This window comes from Ostrinia furnacalis, unplaced genomic scaffold (assembly GCF_004193835.3).
Source record: "Ostrinia furnacalis isolate ACB-3 unplaced genomic scaffold, ASM419383v2 OfSCF7086, whole genome shotgun sequence".
In the NCBI taxonomy this organism is placed as follows: Eukaryota; Metazoa; Arthropoda; class Insecta; order Lepidoptera; family Crambidae; genus Ostrinia; species Ostrinia furnacalis.
Window position 1 is genome coordinate 275,183 of NW_021137325.1, and position 24,109 is coordinate 299,291.

At 36.1% G+C, this 24,109-nt stretch overlaps 1 protein-coding gene across 2 annotated transcripts; it reads left to right on the forward strand.

The window, feature by feature from the left end:
- The first annotated feature begins 354 nt into the window (after positions 1 to 354).
- LOC114363373 (uncharacterized) lies at positions 355 to 24,109 on the forward strand. 2 transcript variants are annotated; one of them, XR_003656774.1, is made up of 5 exons: positions 355 to 830; positions 7,462 to 7,965; positions 11,379 to 11,517; positions 22,332 to 22,917; positions 23,054 to 24,109. XR_003656774.1 is itself a non-coding variant. In XM_028319062.1 (4 exons), exons 1-4 carry the CDS (start codon positions 627 to 629, stop codon positions 22,637 to 22,639), a joined length of 1,155 nt encoding a protein of 384 aa, XP_028174863.1. In that variant the 5' UTR covers positions 355 to 626; the 3' UTR covers positions 22,640 to 24,109. The 2 variants fall into 2 exon arrangements, 1 of the variants encoding a protein (XP_028174863.1); XM_028319062.1 differs by having other exon boundaries at positions 22,332 to 24,109.

The window sequence follows — 24,109 nt, forward strand, 5'->3', positions numbered from 1 at the left end:
TGGAGTTTCGATTCTATACATCGCAACTTTTTCAATTTAGCGATTCAAGTAGACAAAAAATAAACTTTTTGACGAAGTTGACTCATCATATCTCTGAAGTAAAGTACTTAGTATTGTTGTACATTTCATTTTGCTGGTACACACAAAGATAAAATTGGGTTTTGTGTATGTTCATTGATTTTACAACGCCATCTATTGATGTTTTATTGATAATTTACGACGGTGCAACAGATGGCGCTACCGTGTGTACAAAATACTTCAATGACATCCACGTTCACAACCATTGTGGCGGTAGTGTAGTATAATTATCGCGGGCCAGAAAGAGAAAAAAGATGCCCTCGCAATGTGTTCATTGATATCAAATTCATCAGTGTGTGTTAGTTGACAGCGGGAAGTACTCATATCGAATGCGCGAACGAGCGTAAAATACGTGACAATCAATTGAAGTTCCGATAGTCAGTTGTTCAATGGGTTTTTAAATTCGCGGTGGTTGTGTCCGTGATGATGTGACTGAAGATGTATAAGGACAAAGAACTGAGGGCTGTAATTGCGTTGCGTGTTTAATTAATTCAACAGACCGGTTTTATTGGTGTAGCGGACAGCGGCTACTGGAGACGTTGTTTACAATGGCGTTTTCACTTAATAAGTTGAAGAATATTTTGAACAATAACAGGGAGGGTCAGTTAGCGGGTAGTGGAAGCTTGGAACCGGAGATCGGGTTCAAGTTAGCGCTGCACCCGGTGGCCAAGAACTTGTTCGTGACCGTTATCGGCGCGAGACACCTCCCCTCCTTGTTTGGACTGAGTCGCGCCCATGGATACCTCGTTAAGGTGACTTCCGAACATTGTTTACGTTTATCTGTCGATCGGTAAACGATGTTATCGCTTACAATTTTGTGTTATGCAATTAATGACTAACTTGAGATTACCTAGAGATAAATGCTTGAATTGGATTGGGTTATGAATACTGTAGAAGTGTGTGAGACTTGTCTTCAGAACTTTCCAATTAGGTTACTAATTAGTACTACACTGGCGTGGCCTGTTTCGAATATGGATAAATAAAAAATCTCGCTAAGTAATTTATTGTCTCCAGCAAACCGATTAAATCATAATTTTATTCAACTGTTGTTCTCCCACTGCTGACCATAGACCTCCTCCGTTTATTAGCTTTTTAGGGCGATCGGTTGCAAGCTTCATATGTGCGCGCCGTTCGGTTGGGGTTTGTTTTCCTACAATTTTTATCGAATGGTTATTGCTCTGGTACTTGCAATTTTTCACCATACACTCTACTTTTGTTGGCCCACCACGCACAAACTAATAAAATCCTACCCCTGTAGGTAGGTAGGTGTAGTATACTATTTCACATGTTCTCAATCAACTTATTAGTTCACGTCCCTCGAAAAAGTTCCCCTAGGGCCAATTGTTACGAAACAGTGCGGTAGTTGGGAATCTCGGGTTTCTGTTTTTATTGCCATCTGACGCCCGAGGAAAACAAAACTGTGACAAAAGGTAGCGAGGCATACCTTGGTACCTACCTACTCGAGTCTTTATGGCGGATGGAGCAGGATTGTACCCATTCACGCCATTTTTTTTGCGATACTGTGATGTGTGATGTCTTTCAGACTAGAATTTCGTCGTCATTTAGACACCACATCCATTATCCCTTTTATTGAAAAAGCCCAATGTTTGCAAATCCTAGTGTGGGGCTCTCATCTCATAAAATCGTCCATTAGCCTTATTTGAGGTACCTACTAAAGCGTTATCTTAATCAACTACAGAACCGAAGATAACCTACCATATCTATGCGGAAAAAATAACCCAATAAGTATTTTATGTACTTTTCCCGTTGAAAGAGACCGAAGAAGTTTTACCCTTACCCATTCTTATTTGAACAAGGCGGGAAGGTTTTTTCGGCATTGTTAGGAAGTTTTCACAATTAAAAATATCGACGTTATTGAAAGTTAAGCAGGTACTTACTTACCTACCTAACGTAAAATTCAGGTAAAATAATTTCAATGTAAAAGGCAAGGTTTTTTGGAAACAAAGGCGTATTCGGTTCGTTCATTTTCTATCTTGAATCGACGCACAGACGTGGTTTGGAAATTGGAACTTTGATAGCTTTTTTATTTTCTCTATAATTTTGTAAGTACATTAGGTATTATCACAATAATTACTTGTAGGTACATAACCTGCTACTTACGTATAATAACAAAATGGAAAGTGCACGTGGGTACTCAAATAAAACAATAGACCATCAGTTTAACTCGTGAATGATTAATGTTCGGGCAATACCCTCATCCTTGACAAGGATGAAGAAGGATTCCTTGTAATATTATGTAGGTACCTACGTGAATAGGTATGCCATAGCCCACATAGGTCAATCTAATAAATTGTCTAATAATCGCATTGATGTTGGCATCGACATGTTAATGGAACAGAATATTGGTAAATGGATAGTGGTCTCTTGGTGGTAATGAGTTTGGTAGTTAAGCTTTGGGCGTTTACACTTATCACTGTAAATGTGGAGTATTTTGCGTTAGGGCCTAGTCACACTGGCGGATTGCAAGCGTTTTCAAAGCGGAGCGTCTTCGCCGCGGAGACGCGGTGCTGGTAGGGTAGGTTAGGTTAATCCCAATTTAAATCAAAGATCAATTTTCCATTTAGCAACCCAAATAATTTCAGCTGTTCACCAGGTTATGTGAAGTTCCTGAAAATTTTTGACGCTTATCGCACATTAGCATTCCATGTGTGATTTTACCGGGAAAATATTACTGCCCGTGTACCTACTCTTAAATCACTTACGCCCGTTTTTACAAACATTACTATGAGGTCTCACAGTGCGCGTGGACACAGGGTGACACACGAACCAATCACAGAGCTCTATTCAACGCTGTGCGTTCCATTGACCGCTTCACTTAAGCAAGTATCATTTGTGAATACGGGCGTTAGTAATTAACTCTAGCACGCACGCGGCCTGGTAACTCACTGGCATCCGTCTAATTAGTATTCTAATTGAGGCCATCACGACTGAGGTTTGACTTTAGATGAGTACGAATGGATAAGGTAACTAAGTTTAGACACCTGATTACCTAGCTCATACTCTACGTGCAATAATCGAAGTAGTAGGTACCTACCTACCTACCTACTTATTAATTAAATGAATTGCTCAGTAAATTAAAGTCGAAGGGAACGAACGAGGACCATTTAATGAGGAATAAGAATTTATTTGGTGTAAAATTTATCACTTAGATAGGTACTTAGGTACCAAATATTCAGTAGAGAATTTACGTCGTAATGTCAAGTAGGAAGTCATGTTTACTAAAGAATAGGATATGGCTGCTCTGCCCTTTTATAAAAAGGGTAAACTGAAATGTCAAACATAGGTGCATCCGTCCGTAGGTACTTACCTACTACAACTTCTGCAGGTAGGTGGTTCTGTTTACTGCTAAATGACACGTACGTAACGCATCGTATTGGTTTATCATAAAGCATTTGGAATGCAGTAAAAATTATCGCTAAAACACATGATACCTAAATAACTAAAACAAGTTTATGTTATTTGTTAAGTACTGGAAATAAATTAGTTTGGTTATTAACTTAAGTTCACGGCACGCGGCAATGTTTTAAAAAAGAGGTTACTTAATCTCAAGGTCTTATGATATTAAGCTCACAGCAATGTTTTAAAACGTTATTATCCTCGATTATAAACTGCAACCTACCTACAAAAGAAGTAAAACGAAGCTATAATACCTACTCGTAGTCGTCGCATACCAGTTACTGTGTGTAGTAATACCAGCCTTATAAATAAATTTTGACTGAGTTATTTTCAGAGTATACGGATCAGATACAGAGTAAAAAATGATAAATGTACACCGGTCGACGTAATCGACGTCGCTTGATTTATGGACGCTCGCGAAATTAGGGATGTCATGCTCTAATTGAGATTTTAGATTGTCTTATTCAACAAATCGTTAATGAATGAAGAATTTTTAAATTTCCATCACTCATTTTAACTGTTATACGACACAAAATTGTGTCACTGTAAGTTACTAAAAATCCCAAATATTGTTTAATCCAAGTACGGAATCCAATTAAGGACCTTGCGCTTGCGCGTGTATAAACTCTACCAGTCTAAACTGAGTAGGTAATCGAATCTAAATGATAGTGGATAACATACGAACATATAAGTACCTACCTATACATAAGAAGTAAGTAGGTACTCGTAGTTAACAATGGTAATCAATACATACTCGTAAGATTGATTTATAAACTAGGTATTAGCTTCATCGATTAGCGTGTGAAATAAGGAAAGCGAATCAATCATTGAATTTCTGTGTTAAATATTAATGCATTGAATAGATGGCTGCACAAATTACTCGTATTTTTATTGCTTAACTAGCGCAACTTGTTTTTAATAAAAGGTGTTAAAAAAACTTACAACCTTTAATTAATAAGGCCTAATCTAAGCTTACAACTCAGTGTTACGATTTGTTTAATCGAATAAAAGCTCCGATTTTGCAAGAAGGTCTAACTGACTCGAACTAGGGGATTACTCGCTAATTATGGAATTTTTATTAAAAAAATTAAAAGGGAATACAAAGATACCTGTCTGAAGTTATAATTTTATTGAAATTAAAATTCCATTTAAAATAATTTGTGATAAAGTATTTAAATATAAGTTACTAGCTTCCCGCCCGCGGCTTCTATCAGAACTTGTGTTTCTTTAATGAAAAGACCGATAGTTAGCGAGGTAAGCATTTATTATTCGGGTTCTTACACAGACACATCTTGTTCGTACATAGCCGGAAGAGGGAAGAGCGTTCTACCGGAAACAGTTAACTTTTTAATATTTAATACACTTCCAAAGATAATATAATCCTAACACTCCCTCTCAATTACAAGTTAGGCTTTAACTTTNTAAGTACCTACCTACATAAGTACATAAGAAGTAAGTAGGTACTCGTAGTTAACAATGGTAATCAATACATACTCGTAAGATTGATTTATAAACTAGGTAAGCTTCATCGATTAGCGTGTGAAATAAGGAAAGTGAATCAATCATTGAATTTCTGTGTTAAATATTAATGCATTGAATAGATGGCTGCACAAATTACTCGTATTTTTATTGCTTAACTAGCGCAACTTGTTTTTAATTAAAGGTGTTAAAAAAACTTACAACCTTAAATTAATAAGGCCTAATCTAAGCTTACAACTCAGTGTTACGATTTGTTTAATCGAATAAAAGCTCCGATTTTGCAAGAAGGTGTAACTGACTCGAACTAGGGGATTACTCGCTAATTATGGAATTTTTATTAAAAAAATTAAAAGGGAAGACAAAGATACCTGTCTGAAGTTATAATTTTATTGAAATTAAAATTCCATTTAAAATAATTTGTGATAAAGTTTATATAAGTTACTAGCTTTCCGCCCGCGGCTTCGCCCTCGTGGAATTTTGTCTGTTACAGAAAAAGTATATCGCGCGCGTCCCTGTTTCAAAAACCGGGATAAAAACTATCCTATGTCCTTTCCCAGGACTCAAACTATCTCTATGTCAAATTTCATCAAAATCGGTTCAGTGGTTTAGGCGTGAAAGCAAGACAGACAGAGTTACTTTCGCATTTAGATTACTTAGTACAGAATATAGATAGTACCTATAGATTAGTATAGGTACATTGACGGTATGGGGGCAATAAAATCTACCTGTTTACAGTATGTAGGTATTTGCATTTTTTTAACAAAGCGACTTCTAGCCACCCAGACCTGACCTATTTAAGGCAAGTTTGTTTAGGTAGGTACTTAAACTTTATAACTTTCTTGTCCCGGTGGGGGAAATTGAACCTTTGAACTCAAGACAAATGCTACCATGCCTTCGTGTCGGCCCCTATAGTTCTGACTGACCGACTCTGCTCAAGTTCAAGTTTGCCTCAGGGGCTACATACCTACTCTTTCTTTTATTATTTTTGACGTTTAGATATAGGTTCCAAAATACTGGTCAAAATTGAATAAATATTTTTGATTTGATTTGACTTATTTGTAGTCATTGTTATTATAAATACAAGAACCTACATACATAATCAGATTACCTACTTTTACTAACCTGATCGAAGTCAATATTTGAGGAGTCAATAATAATTCATATCACAACCACAGAACTTTGATTAGACAAACAATAACACATAATTCAATCTGAAGATAGAGGTTGATTACTAAGATATTGATCCCGATTCATGAACTTAAAATAAAGATGATCAACTCTATTTTAAGTTCATGAATCGGGATTTCTCTCAATTAAGAATGGCGATACCTACCTCCAATATTTTTTCCGATGACCGTCGGACGCTATCTTAAGTCCAATGGGTTGCAGGAAGTCTGGCTTTCGATTAATAATGCATAATTTTGTCTACTTTTTATCGATTAGCGTGTGAATCTAACAATATGCGTACCTATACAAGCTCTACTAGTCGTGTTTTTACCTTATAAGATATTATATGAGTAGTAACCGCTATACAATTCATTTATTTCCTTATCATAGGTAAATACTAAAATCGCTTTATGAACGAAACTGTTTTTAGCACTGTGTGTGGCTAAATGTACAATTTTATCGCACCTTATCGGTGCGTCACGCTTTTTAGTTAGGTCATTAAATTGTGCATTATCACTCTAGGTATCACTCTCACTCGCTATCACGGTAATAGCCGTCATATAATATTGAACTGTTTAGTATGGAGGTACAGGCGACAGCATATCAGATAGTAACATTTTGTTGCAAAATAGCGTCTATTAGAATCATTTTAAGATTCCAGAGTTTAGCTGGAAGATGTATTGTCTGAAGTGCTCTGAACTACATCAGTTAAATGAACATGGGAAGGGCCGTTTTTATTAACGACTCTTATGACAAAAACGTAATGAGTGTACGGTGCCTATTGTTCTCTTGACCGTTGTTGTATGTTTCCTCTAAAGGTACATGCTTTAATGAGCGTAAAGTAACACTGTGTAGGTACCTGCTTTTATTGTTTTAAACAACATTTTTAAATGCCGTGTTTGTTCGGACTCTCCAACCTTTATGAATATTTATATTCATTATCATCATCATCATCATCATTTCAGCCACAGGACGTCCACTGCTGAACATAGGCCTCCCCCAATGCTTTCCATGTTGATCGATTGGTAGCGGCCTGCGTCCAGCGTCAATATTTATATTATGTAGAAACAACTATATTATAGCAATCTGAACATTTACATATCTTATTACATAATACATTTATATATCACCAAATTCTACTGAAAAAATAAAAAGAAACAGAAATCTATTGTTTGCGTCTTCAGTCGGTATTTACTTACCTACCTAAGATACTTAGTACATGTCAGACAGAGCATCTTTCTCATACAATTTTACAACAAGAAATGGTAAATGAGTGTTAATTATGTATGTGCATTAAAATCATTGCTTATTGTGTTTCAGGTTAAGCTTTTTCCGGGGGACAGTAAGTTCGAAACAACATTACAAGAAAGTTCGTGGCCAGTTTGGAATGAGGATTTTAAATTCCAATTGAAACCGAAAGATGCGAAGAAACCCACAGAAAAAGGTGACCTTCAGAGTTTGTTAGCCGGCCATTTTTTGTCACTGACAATTTACGCCATATTAGAGCCTCCCAAACAAGAGACAGACAGGCGGAAAAATAGCAAAACATTAGACGCGAAAAAGACTCCTAAGGTATCAGACCAAGAGGAAACGAAACCTAAATCAGGATTTCTAGAAAAGACATTCAGTAGTTTTAAGTCGACAAAAGCAGAAGCCATAGCTCAGAAGTCACTTTTGGAAAAGAGAAGAACCGTGGGTGCTGCTACGTGGAACTTCGACTCAAAACTCTTTCAGAATGATCTCAAGAATGGTTTGATTGGTACTCCTGATATTTGGAGACCCATCAATGCTATAACAAGTGGATTGGTGGCGGCTGATTCAAGGGTACGTATTACATTTCATGTCCGTTAATAAATAAAATACAATTGAGTTACCTGCTTTATGTGATGTGTTTGTATACATAACATACCTATCTAGCAGCTACAGGTATATCTACAAATATTGCAGATATGAGTAAAATACCTATAGAAAAACCATTGCATTTAGTTTTTCTTCTTCAAAAAGTAAGACAAAAAATAATAATCAAAAAAGAACAAAACATGGAAATCTTATTCACCAATTCTTGACTAGCAACAGCAAACCACAATTTGTTACAGCAGTTTAACAAAAACGAAGGTTAATTTGATCGAGGTAGGTTAATTGTGCTAAATTCTGTAGCTGCTGCTTCTTCTAATAGTTCTAAACAATATTTTTAGCTTTCTTGTCTCGATGTAGGTACCTAATCGATTATTCATTTTGATATTGTTATGATAGCAGTTCATCTTCATTTTGTTGTGTAAATATAATATTTAGTTTTCTAGTTAGGTTAATGTGGTTCATTATTTCGGAAAGGCTGTAAATTCAGTTACGCCGTTTAACACAACCTACTTATCTACTATCGCATAAAGGGTATAAACAGAGTATGGGACATTGAATAGCCGCATTACAGCATTATAGATCGTCAATGTGCATTGTGTGGGAATTCCAGATTGTATCGGTCTTCAGTATCTCACACAGCTCGCAGTATTTAAGTCCATTTTACTGATTATAGGCTAGAAACTATTTTGGTAAAATATTTATCTGGTTTTTGTTAAATTCAGTTAATTTATCGAAGAATAAAATATGATATGTCTTTAATTAATGCCTATTTGCGTCGACTATACGAGTATGGATCATAATACTGAATTCGCGTGACTAGCAGTAGCACAGATATTGGTTTCTCGCTCTGATGTAATTATAATGGAATTTCATTTGGTTAATATTCCTACGCTTCTATTTACGATCCTGCCTTGAAATTAGCTTTAACGACGCCAGTATAGCGTTGACGACAGGGTATGTATAGAACAGCACATAAACCTGAACACTGTGGGATATTATGGAGATGCAATAAGACCGGATTTACAAAAAAAAAGTCTGATTGCTGTCCTCTGTACCTGCCTAAAAAGCATCCTATAGTTTTTATTTATTACGACGCGTGATTTAACCAACTGCAAGTCGGCAAAACTCGAATTCATCCACAAACAGCGAATCGATGCGCATTTATTATCTTGCATAACGTCTATTAAGTATGAGTCAGGGTAACTAACTAACGTGTGAATCAAATCTTGGCTCTTCGGTCGCCTACAATAGAATAGGTCTGACCTCGGCCGATCCCTGTCTAGGAGGCACCCACCAACTACCTACTCCGACTGTAATACATAGTTATTGAGCTGACGCAATGTCTTACGTCTTATCGATTCATTTTAGTCTTGCGAGTTGTGGCTAAAGCAATAAAAAATGTTGTTTATTATGATTGTTATGTTCCTAGTTTAATACTAACGATTCTGCTAGGTAGGTAGGTACTACATTTAAATGTGGATTGCGTTCTTCAATACTTAACTTGCAAGAATGTAATCAATCTGTGCTTGCGACTTCGTACTACACGTGAAAATCATTGAGCTATAATAATGGTTCGAATATTTTTCCCCACTCTAGTTATTAGTCGTAGTGTGATGTTATACATTTATAGTCTAGCCTTCTATATAAATAAAATGAACTATCAAAAACAGAGAATATTTTTGAAATAAACAAGTAGCTCCTGAGATTAGCGAGTTTAAACAAACACCTTTACAATATTAGTAAAAGCAAATATCCTAGTTAATAATCATGAATATCCTTCAGTTAGCGAAGTAAGAAAAATGCTTATTTACACAATAACATGAAACTCGGCGACATCGTTACAGTTTTTTGTCAACCTTTTTTCCGGATTTTACATGAGGTTTATGGACTGGAAAAACAGAGATTACTTTTATTACTTTACACACAAGACAACACATCCATGACGTGTAACGTAATATCGTACTTATAGTAAACAATAAATATTACGGTTACCTTCAAGTGAAAGTAAAACCTCTTGCTATTTTCAGTTTCAGTTTAGTATTAGGTATTCTTGTTTTTATTACGAGTACCTATTCTGAATTTGGACCATATACTCATGAAAATATGGTAGGTATAGCNGTATCGCATAGTACAGTCCACTATGAAAATTAGCTGTGGTTTGTTTCAACTACCTATTTTAAAAAAAAAATTCACTTTCTAAGTGTTGAATTTTATGGAATTGGGAAAGAAGTACCGAGTTTGAAGCGTTCATGAGCAAACATTGCAATTGAATATTCAAGTTCTGAATTTGATTATTGATGAATAATAAAATAAATCCTACTAGCTCGATTGATGGTTTCATTTAATTTATTAAAACCAGGTTGCCTATAATAATATTTTTTCGTTTTTTTATGAAAATATCAAATTAGCCGGTAATCCTGAATCTTGATACATAAAGTTAGCCTATTAATTTAACACAGGTACGACTGTACTCAGTGTTGCACTATCAAATGCAATTGACGCGCCTCTATGCCAGGGTTTTTATGTTCCTGGTCAGGCTTTACCTACATAATATCTTTTCTCATACATGTCATGAAATCCTCGCGGAACATAGAAAAATAAAAAAATACCACCTCAGTTTTAAAATAGGTCGGTGTGCCATATTTTTTATATATTCTACGTTATAACTTAGTTTTGTTTTCACCTAGTACCTGGGTTAGGGTAAGGCATTTTTCTTGTCAGGAATCAAGAAAATTCATATAATTACATTCAAGTTAGTGGGTTATGTGAGAGCCTCTCCTTTACACAAAGGCAAAAGGCATACCCACTAAATACTTGAAAAGCCACAATCATATGAGAATCTAGGCCAAAACCCACATCTAAGGCCTTATTACTAAAACTAGCGGCCGCCCGCGACTTCGTACGCGTGGATCCCGTTTTACCCCCTTCATCTATCTTACGCGGTTTAGATTTTTTAATACAAATGTTTTTTCCCGCTAACTCCCGTTCCCGTTGGAATTTTGCAATATCCTGTTGTAACTAAGCTTTAAGTTTACTAAGACACCTGCATGCAAAATTTCAAGCGACTAACTTAAGTGGTTTAGATTTTTCATACAAAAGGATTTTCCCGCTAATTCCCGTTCCCGTGGGAATTCCTAAGTATACTATAACCTGCTCAGAAGTATGAAAAATAATTGTACCAAGTTTCGTTAAAATCCGTCGAGTAGTTTTTGTTCCTATAAGGAACATACAGACAGACAGACAAAAATTTTACTAATTGCATTTTTGGCATCAGTATCGATCACTAATCACCCCCTGATAGTTATTTTGAAAATATATTTCATGTACAGAATTGACCTCTCTACAGATAAATTATAAGTTCCTTTGCCATTTGTCCACAGAGAGAGAACAAAAAGGGCCAGCTGGAGGTGACTCTCCTCTACACGGCCAGCGAGGATGGCCTCAACGACAACGTCCAGCTGACCGTCAACCGGCTGAGGTGCAGCGTGCAGACCATGCAGGAGCAGGAACAGTTCAAAGGTGAATGTCTGGAAAAAACAAACTTTATGTATAGGGACCTAAAGGTTACTTTTCTTCTTTCTCTGTGGGGTGTGTAACTGGAACCAAACGACAGAACAAATGCATGAACTTTTTCTATGAAAATGTACCTAGTTAAACTTAAATGTACCTTTAACGTACCTATTTGTCACTATAGTTTGAAACACACCGTAGTTACTATCTCCATTAAATCACTGTCTCTATCAAATTGACTCACCTTTGCATCCATTCATCAATTTCGAACACTGGCTCAGGCAGATATTTCTCAGAACTATATCAAATGAATTCTGCCTTTCCAGTCCATCAGAGTTACGTGCATTCATCAAACAAGTACCTCCAACTAGAGATATTGGATTTGTTAGCGCATTCGATGACTTCGGCATTCTCGGAAGTTGTCGGAACTCTCAGGGCAACCCTTGTAGCTCTTTAAATTAAATTCTTAGGTAGGAAAATTCCTCTGGAGAATTACGACCGATTGAATTTAATTGGACTTGACGTTTCTTTTTACCTTTTTACCCATGCTTTCATTCATGGGCAGCCGTTGAAAAGATAAAAATATTCAACGCAAACCAATTCGCGAGAGCACGAAGTTAGAGGGGGTAAAATTGCCGACCAATATTCGCTTGAAAACCCGAATATTCCTGCGTTTTATTCGTCGCTCACTAGTCCAATCCGTTTTACTTAAGCCCCTTCATCGTTCACGGTTCGGATTCCGCGTGTAGGCAGGGAAAATGGTTATTTCCATTGTTAGACTTAGGCTGGGTTGCACCGTCTAACTTTAACTTTGACAAACGTTAAAAATCTGTCAAAATCCATACAAAAACACCGGTTATCGACAGTGCCGGATTAAGCCAGCGCGGGGCCTGTAGCAAATTTCTATCAAGGGGCCCTTGGTTTGCTTTAGGTTCTCAAGTTTAGGGTATTAAATGAAACAAAACTGTTACAAATGAACTTTTCTTGATTGAATGTGGGAAAATTTAGAGATAACACTTTCAATATCAACTTCTTTAAGCAAATCATGCTCTATATTCAACAAAGTAAGATGATTAAGACGTTCTTGTCCCATCGTGTTCCTTAATTCATTTTTAATACGTTTTAATGTTGAAAAAGAACGTTCGCCACTGCAGTTAGAGATCATGAGAGACATGTAAATGCGCAAGGCAATTTCTAAGTTTGGAAAACACGATTCTAAAGAATTATTTATTAAAAGTTTTTTAAAATGATTATTTTTTCAAACGTTGTTTGTAAAATGATCNTTTTCAGTGCCGCCCTCGTATAACAATACGCCTGCTTACCTAATTTAGGCCTAAATTAAAATTATTGTGTTTTCAGTAAACAATGTTCCCAAACTCATAACTATTCCAAAACTTTTTTGTAGGTTTTAAATAGCGACCAGACCGTCTAACTAAATCGTGCCAGTTCACACCGTTGGCTCTAATTCATAATTTTGTTTTTTTCTTCCCTCAGGCGATCCCAGGCCTCGTCTGACCTGGTACCTGGAGAACACGGTGATCGATGACTCGTTCTCATACCGAGCAGATGGCGCCACTATCAACGCGCTGACTTTTCCCAGCGTTGGGCGACAGCATCTGAATGCGAGACTGGTCTGCCAAGCGTCCAACACCAACTTGGCCCCGCCAGAGACGAAGCTTCTTATACTTGACATCAATTGTGAGTATTTAGGAAACTAACCTAGTATAGATACACATTCTTGGCGTGTGCTTTCATCATCATCATCATCATCATTTCAACCATAGGACGTCCACTGCTGAACATAGGCCTCCCCCAATGCTTTCCATGTTGATCGATTGGTAGCGGCCTGCGTCCAGCGCTACCCTGCTACCTTTACGATGTCGTCGGTTCACCTTGTGAATGGACGTCCCACGCTGCGTTTTCCGGTACGCGGCCTCCATTCCAGAACCGTGTGCTTTCGGTGGGGTAGAATAGGATCACCGATTCTCTTCCCGTGGATGTCTGCGACTGCGACTGAGAAATATGCGAACATCAGGCCTCCTCAACTCTTCAGTAGTTTGTGAATGTATGCCAAATCATCCATTAGCTTTGGTTTTGAGAGAGTGTTTGAACAGTGGAAACTAAATGACCTGATGATGATCTCACTCTGTGGAAATTTAATCAACATTTTGCGCCTATTTCGTATAGAATTGAAACTCACATGAATGTAAAATAAGCCTCCAGGTTTATAGCTAACATTAAGGTTCGCTATGAATAATTAACTTCAATAACTAATTAAGATTTATTGCAGTTAGTCTAGAATGTACAAACTTATCTCTTTTGGATAGAGCTCTTCTCCAAAGTAATTAACCACATATTTAAAACAAACATTTATCTTAATATTCAACATTCAATGTATGACTTGTTTGAATGTATATCTAAGCTAGACTTTATTGACAGTCTAGTTAAGAACTCCAAAAGTTTTGTCCTTCTACAACAACACTTAATTACTTTTTGATATAATGAAGAACAACAACATGAATTAAAATACTCATAGAAACTTTAAACTGAAGTTTTGAAGTCTATTCTTAGCCTATTTTATAAAACAAAATTTAATTTTCTTACTTTTTGTTCAGTAGTTCAGTTTCGCTGTGAAAGCCAATCTGATTTGAAGGGCGTTGATTGTTATAATTTCTCAACATAAATAAAAGTAAAGATCGAAAGGTTACTGACTGACGTGAGTCAGTGAGATGAGATCATCACAAAATCTCAGAAACTACAAGTGCTAGGAATCTCAATTTTTGCATGGGGGTTCCTTTTAGAACGTAACACCGTGAACACCTACGTTCACTAAGACGGGATTTTGCAAAATTCAACCTTTAAGGCGGTAAAACGGGATCCACGCGTACGAAGTCACGGGCGACCGCTAGTATTGAATATTTGTTCATCATTCCAACAATACCACTGACCTATCTCCGTTGCAGTAAGGCCACTGACCGTGCAGATCCTGAACAAGAGCTCGCAAGTGTCGGCGGACCGGCGCTACGAGGTGGAGTGCAAGACCACGGGCTCTAGGCCTGATGCAGCCGTCACCTGGTGGAAAGGGAGTCGGCAGCTGAAGAGGAGTGCTAAGAATGTAAGTGTTTGAACACTTGTACAAGAATAATAGTGTTGAGATGTGTGTACTACTGAGATTATCCTTCGTGTGTCCCTATGCCATTTCCAGGAATTTTCCAGGAACTTGTCGCATTCAGCAGAAGCTAGCGACTTGTCGCATTCAGCTTCTGCCAGCGACTTGTCGCATCCAGCTTCTGCCAGTGACTTGTCGCGTACAGTTTCTGCCGCTGGCAGTTTCTGCCAGCGACTTGTCGCGTACAGTTTCTGCCAGCGACTTGTCGCGTACAGTTTCTGCCAGCGACTTGTAGCGTACAGTTTCTGCCAGCGACTTGTCGCGTACAGTTTCTGCCAGGGACTTGTCGCATCCAGCTTCTGCCAGCGACCTGGAAGTTGGCACTCTAATACTACGTTTGCTGAATGGCGGTCTCCACTCAACAAATTGTTTAACGTCACCCTCGAACCCTATTAGTTCTGTGACAGATATAATGATGTGCTCTTTGTGTGTCTTCAGCTTGCTATTTCGACATGACGAAAATACAGGGTAAAATAGAGCGTATAGGATTTAGGATTGCCGTAGGATGACGATGATGCGAGACTAATGCCACTTTATGGAATTACAGCTGTAACTCCTCTGTAGCCAGGATTTATAGATTGGCTATGGCCAATAAAACCTAAATAGTAATAGTTGAATAGTCCCGGAGTACACAGTGACAGCGATCCCTGGGACTACTGTAACAATCTGTAGATTGTTTACACTGTCTTATGTGTGTAACGTGATGAATTTTATTCATGAACATAATTTATATGTATAAGAAGAGAAGACGATACTTTAACAACTTATAATCGGTTGTATTTTTGTTTATAAACTCCTAATATTAGATATTCTGTTGGTGAAAGATTTACTCGAACATAAACCTTACAAAGTTGCTAAGTAACAATTTGTTAGATAAAACACAAGTTCTTGGTTACTGGAACAAAAGGTCGTATCGTAGGTCTTTTGTAAAGTTCGGGTGCCTTGATAAATGGGGGATGGTAAATTATAACGAATTTGTCTAGACTTCGAGGCACTATGAAACTTGGTACTGAAGCAGTACACTTTATAGGTAGGTATGAAATACAGCATAAAAATGAATTATCATAGGTCATCATCATAATTTTTGGTCTCCATTATAGGAGCAAGACCCTCTCTTATTTACCAAAAACCAATTAGAAATACCTATTACAGTATTTTCAACGTGTTTTTTTTATTAAAAAGAGACACCATTAGGACTACGCATCACAAATTACACATTTTACTTTTCTCTTTTACTGTTGTAAAATCCAATCACATGATCAAGAAAACGTACAGATATTGTGTATTTTATTCCGAATTGCTTATAAATGAATAAGCCTTGAGTAGGTAAGTAAAAAGGAATTTCATTAACATTTATTTTTAAATCTCAATCTCAATTTATTAAATAATATTTTTTCATAACAAAAAGATTTTTGGAGATGGAAGTTTATTTATAGTTGTTCTTGGAAATAGCTGTGTTACTAGGCTCTGATTCTGTTAATCTTTATTTTTGTTTCAAAGAAGTGAAAATACTTTTGAAAGTACATTTATTGAAGATTATTCCTATCCGATCCGTACTGAAAAATACCTATTTTCAAGAGACTTCGAAGAACCAATTTTTTGTGGGTACAGTTTAGAAAATAAACTGTGTTGTTGCTTAGAGAAAAACATGTCAGAATCCATAGAATGCCTACTGCTTAATGCGTCCGTGATCTAACTTCGTGAAAAACTTGGACAAATCACATTTGAAAAATAGTGTTTGAAATAGTTTGTTGTGCTATAATAGTTAAAATGACCCATTAGGTTATAGTAACTTTAGCGTTCGTCTTACAACTTTAGGCAACGTTAGTCAGACTGATTTCACAGTCAGAGCAACTATGTTAAATGTTAGACTGATCAAAAATGTAGGTATGTATACCTAAAGCATGATCGCGTTAATTTCTGTTTACGCTTATAAGTTTGGGAAATCAAACATAGCCAATAGATTTTTGAGACACTTTGTATATTTTCTTTACATAAGCACCACATCTCTATCTGTGGGGACCTATTGTAGATACCTATTGTAAAATAAGTAATTATGTAAACCCTGGTCTCCCTAATATAAATAAAGCAAGAGAGCCCAAAACAGTAAAAAACTGGTAAATTGTTTGTGGCGTAACGGGTACTGTGTTTGCAATAAAAAATCCAAAATTTCATCTGCGTTTCAGGACAGTAGCTGGATTGCAAATAACAGATTTTAACGTTGTGGACATGTACGGCTAAATTACAGAGCGGAGCGAGCAATCCACAATCCGTATTTCGCCGCGAACCAAGTGCAAGAGCGGTACAGCTCTTGTGGTCAAGTTCTACAACATTACCTTGCTTAAGATCCGGGGTTTTCCTAATTCGATTAGAGATGTAGATCTTGAGTTGTAGTTTGAACCACCTACTGGACGCAGCCCCCTATTAATTAAAGGCCTTAGCATTAAGCGTGAATACAAAGTTTCGGGCAAATCTTGTGTTGAAATTAACTTACAAACCACCACACCACTCTTTGGACTGTAACTTCAGTTCTTGTAATCAAGTAGGTGGATCATTGTATTTGACTGGGACTTAACGAGTAAATTAGATTTTCATATTAGAAAGAGACATAATGCCCGTTGTAGGTACACATTAATCAGAGTAATAAATTAACTCCATGAATGAACAGAGCGTATTGAGTAGCGTCCTGCGTTCCCACATCATTGCCCAATACAATCAACAATAGAAAACAATAGTTATACTGTTCCTTGTATGTGTCGGCGGCTGAGCCCGCCAGTTTTATTTTAGTCGCAAATACACCTTTAAAGAAATCACATGTTTTACTGTTCCAACCTTCTGACGTACGTTTTGTGGACTTAACAATAATATACCTGAATATAACGTATATTAATATAATTACGTACATCGGGTATATAAAAATAACGTACAGTGTATCAATACGCCCGACGTGATAATTAGGTATACAGTGTATAAATACGTACATTGGTGACGCCAGTTGAACNTTGTCTAACTAATTATTATTTTCCAGAACGATTTGCCTCTAAGTGTGTCATCAAGTGTATAATGTTTCACGTGGGATTAATTTATAATTTAATCTCCTAATATAATTTGGGATTAACGAAGAGTGAAATTATATCTCATCTTAGCTTGTTAATATCAAGTACCGAGGGTATATTAAACTTTGATTTGATGATTATAATGGTAAAGGAATTTAACCAGACTACTATACTCGTAGTATTAGTTATTTGATAAGTAACTGTCGACGTAAGTGTGTGTGACTCGTTACCTAAGTACCTATTGCCCGTTTTCACCATCAATCCCTAATTTTTAAGTGACTCCTATGTAAACAAAATTCCTATTATTTGTTACCATAGGGTTGATAGGGTTCACTTAAAAATTAGGGATTGATGGTGAAAACGGGCATTTGTCTACCAAAATTACCTAGTAGGTACGTTTTCATCTTTAAATAAACTCTTAAAAAAACTCTAAAAAGTACCTCTGTTTAAAGCATTTTAATAATAAATTATTGCTAACCGTATTTGTGATTAAAACGTTAGTTTTATTAAATTTTATAATTTGTTTGCCTGTAAAAGTATGCAAATGACTTCTTAATTAATCTCATTTATCGCTTCGGAATACTTAAGTTGAATAAAGGCTTTCAAAGCTGAAAACCTAAGACCTTATTTGGTTGGTTAACAGGCAGAAATTGTAATGCTCCGATGATAGGGGTAAGGTTTTTAGGGGACGAAGGGTTTTATTTCAATCCTCCAATTTATTGTCTGTTGAGGGTGAAACACTTCCTTCATGTGGATTAGATTTTCAGTTTTCCGGTAATTCTGGCCGTAGGTAGGTACTTTGCTAACCGATTTATATTTAGGTGTGTCAAAATATACCAAGTCTTAAAAACTGATTCTCGTCCTCTTTTGTCTTTTATTTCGGCCAGCAGTGCGTAATTAAAATTAGGTACTCTTGGGTAGCTTACAGTGGATTTGATATGAAAGCAGGCCAGACCAGAAGTACACTTTATCTCTTAATTAGCAAATAGAAAAGAAAGAAAATGGAGTGTCTGTGTTTTGTTGTGCAAAAAACTTTAACGATTATTCCGTTTTCAGTTTAGGAAGGTAGACGACCATCTTTTTAAACGGTGTATAAATGTGATAATTGTTTTTTTTCTGCTATGACATGTCAGCGCCTCAAAGGGTTCCCGTAATAACATAAGTTCTCACATCGGTTTCCTATGATGATAAATTGTTTTCGCTCTAGCAAAGACGTGGTCAAATCTCTGTATAAGAGAGGAAGGATGATCTTTATCTCCTTTCCATTTATAATACGGCAGTCGGAGCCGGTCTTTTTTCTGTGAACCTTTTCTATTGTATGAATCGTTTGTTTATACTTAGCTTAAAATAAACGGATTATAGGGTCTTTTACTCGTACGTTAGAGGTGTCAGTTATAGTCAGAAGTCCTGTAAGTTCTAAAATTGATTTTTTTTCTTTAGTTTTTTCACTTATGTTCATTCATAATATTTGAGTTGCTTATAGATTACCTACATAGATTGTGCTACTACTATTAATTCGTAAAATGCATTTGTGAAATAAATTAATGTATTTGCATAAATAAATAATGTATTTTTTACTCAAGCTAACTTGCCGACAGTACTTAGGTATATCGTCGTACCTAAGGATAACGCTATCAAATCAATGCAGAGTACCTAATGTAACTAATCGAAGTTTCGAAGCTATTCATAGCTTAACTAGATACCATTTCAACAATAAGGACGTTATTACTCAGAAGTCAAATCAACCAATATTAGTTAGGTACTTCATTGTCCAAGGAAGTTAGGTATCTTTCTGAAGTACTACAGGAGGAATTTATTTGCTTAGCGCTCGGATGGGTCGCGCGGCATAGCAATATCCGTAATGCTCTTTGGTTTGAAGAGAGAGTTGTCGCCGAGCCGTATGCTTGTTGAATGGTTAATACGGATGAGTTGGTGTCGACGTTGTCGTCTTGAATATATTGAGGCCGATTTCTGTCCTACTTTAATATGAGTCTCGCTTTGTTTACTTGTGAACTAGCTTTATATTAGCTACGGTCCTTGAATATTTCTAGACATGAAAAGTAGTTGTTGATCAGGTTTTTTCACATCGGATTTTCATTTAACTACATAAAGGTGCGGCCACATGATGCCTTGTAATTTTATCAGACTGTTTGCAAACTTTTCCAATGTCAGTAATAAAAAAATACAAGAAGATCCGATGGTGACACCGCAGCCGTAGTAGGAAACAAAAAGGTTCAGAACTTTCACTTTTATGTATTATTGGGACTCCTCAACTTCGTACCGAAAAGGAAACATTGACATAAATATGTCTGTTTATAACTTCGAAGCCTTTTTACAACTCAGGGCACGTAACTTTCTTAGTACTTAGGAAGCTACTTAATATTTATGTTTTTGGTTTGGGTTGCATTGCTATAGGCTCAAAACTTTTATAAGAGTACTCTAAAACTCGAAAAAAAGTTCGGTGCCGCAGGTGGTGCAGTTATTTTTACTAAGAGTAGGTTCTAGGTTCGATTCCATGTCAAATGTTAAAAGGTTCTAAAACATGACTTTTCTGGGGTTATGTCTAGGCTGGGTTGCACCATCACATTGAAGTTAGGTGGTACAAACCCAGCCTATCAGACGATTAGGTACTTACTATTAATGAATGACCACGCTTTATTTTGTATTATATTCAAACTTTTAATATAAACCTCAATAAGTAACACCTCTAAATGCAAATAAAAATCGCTGGAGTTGTTTTATAAGTCTGCAACTAAGTACCTAAATCTTATTTCTTGATGCTTGTGAGTAGGCTTGCTTAGGAAATCTGTTACTTTATTTGCCCTGAAAAAAGGATCCCTATTACACCCACTTTGTAGGTGCGAGGAAAACAATGAAAGTTGAAACCCTAGTAAATTTCCGAAACGGTCTCTCACACCTACTTTGTTATGCGCGAGAATTACTTAGCAAACCTTTCTCACCCGGCGCCCAATTTTCTAAAAATGTTATTTAAGTACACGTAACCACTTAATATACTTTCTTTTTCATTAAATATGGCTTCCGAATCATTAATTAACTACTTTATAATTTAGTTTTCTTCAGTTAGGTATGATGATATTGTGTAACATTTTAATATTTATCCAATTAAATTAATATAATGCAGTTGCACATCAGGCTTCATTTGGTTGCAAAATATCACTTTAACTGATACACTGAGCTGCTACTGTTCATAGCTTAATGAATCAGTGTTCATCGTCAGTGTCAGTTTGTTTTTCAGGAAGTTAACCACTATTTAAATCGAATAATTTCTATTCAATCAAACGTTCGTTAACTATGTTTTGTTATATTCTGCGAATGCTCGATGTTCGGTCGCTGAAATACACGTGGAGTGTGAACATTTTCAGGATTTGCATTCACTCTGACGGCTCATTCCGCGTCGCACATTATAAGCGCACGTATCGCCCGGACACGTGACACGTTCATTTACTGTTCAAAACGTACGCCTTGTTCAGTAAATGAGTTTTATAAGCTCGTAAAAATGAGTTAAGGAAGCAGCATCGTATTTTCTAAATTTAGAACAATTTTATTGGTCGTCCAAGATCCAGATTACGTGCAAAGTATACGTAAAGGGCTTCCCTCTGCACCCTTAAATAAAATTGTTTTTTTTTTTTACATAAGACAATAGAATCATAAAACAAGATGAAGAAACATTAGGTATTACAATCTGGCATTGTCATATAAATAACCACATATTTTTGGTTGTAAATGTATGAACAATTTCAAATTGTTAAATAATATCCATGCTCTACGAGTATAATAACATCTGAGAAAGATCAATGGCGAAATTCATTTCGCCGAAACGCTGAAACAAAATACTAAATAAGTTTAATTTTTGTTATCTATGAATGCTTCAAATGTAAGTACGAGTGTGACACATCTCGTTGTGAAATAGCCAAGATATTTAATAGGTAGGTACTAATTATGACGAATGAAAGCGTCTCTGTGTTGCTAACTTGGAGTCTTGACCTTTTCGCCTCGTATTTGCGGATAGTCTGTATTTGCAAGACCCGGTCTTAAACTTTCGTCTTTTATTTCTTTCTTTCCTTTATTGATTATATTTTTTAATATACGTGACAAAAGTTAACCGGTAATCTTTTTCCATGAATCCTCCATCATCATCCAATCATTTGATATGAATAATCGGTATGATGTAATATGATGTAATCGGCTCTATCTATTTTGCGAGATAAGTTGAATAAGCATACCTACCGAAATTTTGTTAATGAGCCTCGTCACTGAACCACTGATATGATTTATGAAGATAACAAATATTATTAGTTATGCTTTTATCATTTCTTATGAATCATCAATGTGATCTCATAAAATTTTAAAAACTCAATAGTTGATCATTTAAATCATTTTACTCCCACATTTGTTGATAGTGTGTGTTACATTATTTACCCCTCAAAGCTAACGTTAAAGCAATTTCAACTTCAAATTAGACCAATATTTACTACAGACTAAGTAATACTATCCAACCACCTCCTAACCCCTAAACGCGATATACTATTAATCATAAACGTTTATCCATAATGCTAAAAGTAAATTTACATTTCCAGCGCCGTTGTACCTGAAGGCAACGATATTGGAGGCCAACAAAGCAGAGTGCTACTGGAAGAGCGACAGATTCGCGCCCACAATCTCCGCAAGATGGGACCCGAAGTCAGCCACTGTGAAATTGACGGTGTTCAAAGCGAGCCTCAACAAAGTCAGCATATACATCAGTTTGGGATGTAAAACAAAAATGGCGAAGAAGGAAATTCTCGGGAAAGCCACCATTGACGAGAAGTCGGCCTACTCCGACACTTGGAGCGAGTGTTTGAGACAGCCAGGCATTCCCAAAACTTTCTGGGTCAATTTCGAATGAAAGTTACTCGCACAAATCATCGGAACTTTCAGATAGGGTTAAATGAAACCACAGAACCGATACGGAAAATGACATAAATTGACAGCAACTTTTAAGAACGTTATTTTTGCTGATTATTTTTAGAATTGAATGGTTGATTGGTTAGATTTTAGAAATCTGTGTTTATAAACTGTTGATTTCCTTGCATACAAACATATACGTAGTCATAAGTTAATGTCACAACATTATTTATGTTGTAAATGTTTCTCTTGTTCCAATCCATTCACTGACTTGATAATATTATCTTTTTCCACAATATCACATCGTTATTTGGGCAGGAAGCCTTGTCATGATAGCAAATTTTAATGTCTTCACATATTTAGAGGGTGTAAGGAACAGTGCCTTTAAATAATGTGACATGTCGATTTCGTCGGAATGGCGTCGCGAGTCGCATACGTCGATTGTTTTGTATCCAATGTAATTGTAAATATTGTAATGTACCGAAGCACATAATAAAATTTAAAGGGAATGCTATATTAACTAGAATAGAAGTTCAGGTTGGTGAATAACTAAGTTAAAACTAGTTTCAAGTAGGTAGTATTCAAAACTTTCACGCAATTAGTAGGTACATTATTTCACTTATTAATGTTATTTCTTATTTTAGTGTCTTAAATCATTTATTATAGTCTATGCGAATGTGTACGTGTACGTCCAATGTTGTGCTTTAAAAGCACTAATTGAGACTAAAAAAATATTTTCCCCGTTAATGACAAACACTGATAATATCAATTGAGAACTAAGTTTACAACTTTAGTTTCTGCCAACCCTAAGTTTAACCCTTAATGTTCTTCAAATAAAATGTAACAAAGGCACATGATAATTGTAGAAATTCAGAATGTGAAATGAAGTTATGTTAAACTCAAATTACCCTCTAAGAGCGCCTTACATGTTAAACATATTTTTAATACAAATTCTATTTCTCAAATCCCGAATTCCGATCCCGGATGCGTTGTTCCTGGAAAGGTCATGAGAGTTAATTATCGAAATCGGTGGCGATATTTACCATCGACGTGACCTTGGTGGCTTGAACATACAAAGGCAGAGGGAATTTTAATGTAACCTTATCTTAAGGTCCAAAAATTTGAACTTGCTATGCCTGTTAAAGATTTAATAAGCATGACATGAAATCACAGTAATGTACCTAATGTAGTAAGTATGTAAAAAAATATTTTTTATTTTAATTATCCACTTTTGTACCTATTTATTTGTTGTGTTGCAGATGACATCACTATACTCGTATTTCTAAGATGAATTTGATGGTATACCTATGTATAAAGGTAATGACAAAACCGATTGATATTCATATTTGGTTGTTATCTAAATCTTAAGTCGACTATATTGTTGTGATGTGAGTACTCGTACGATCAAAAATTTGTGACAATTTGTTAATGTGAGTATATATTTTTATAAATAAATGGTTACTAAGCACGA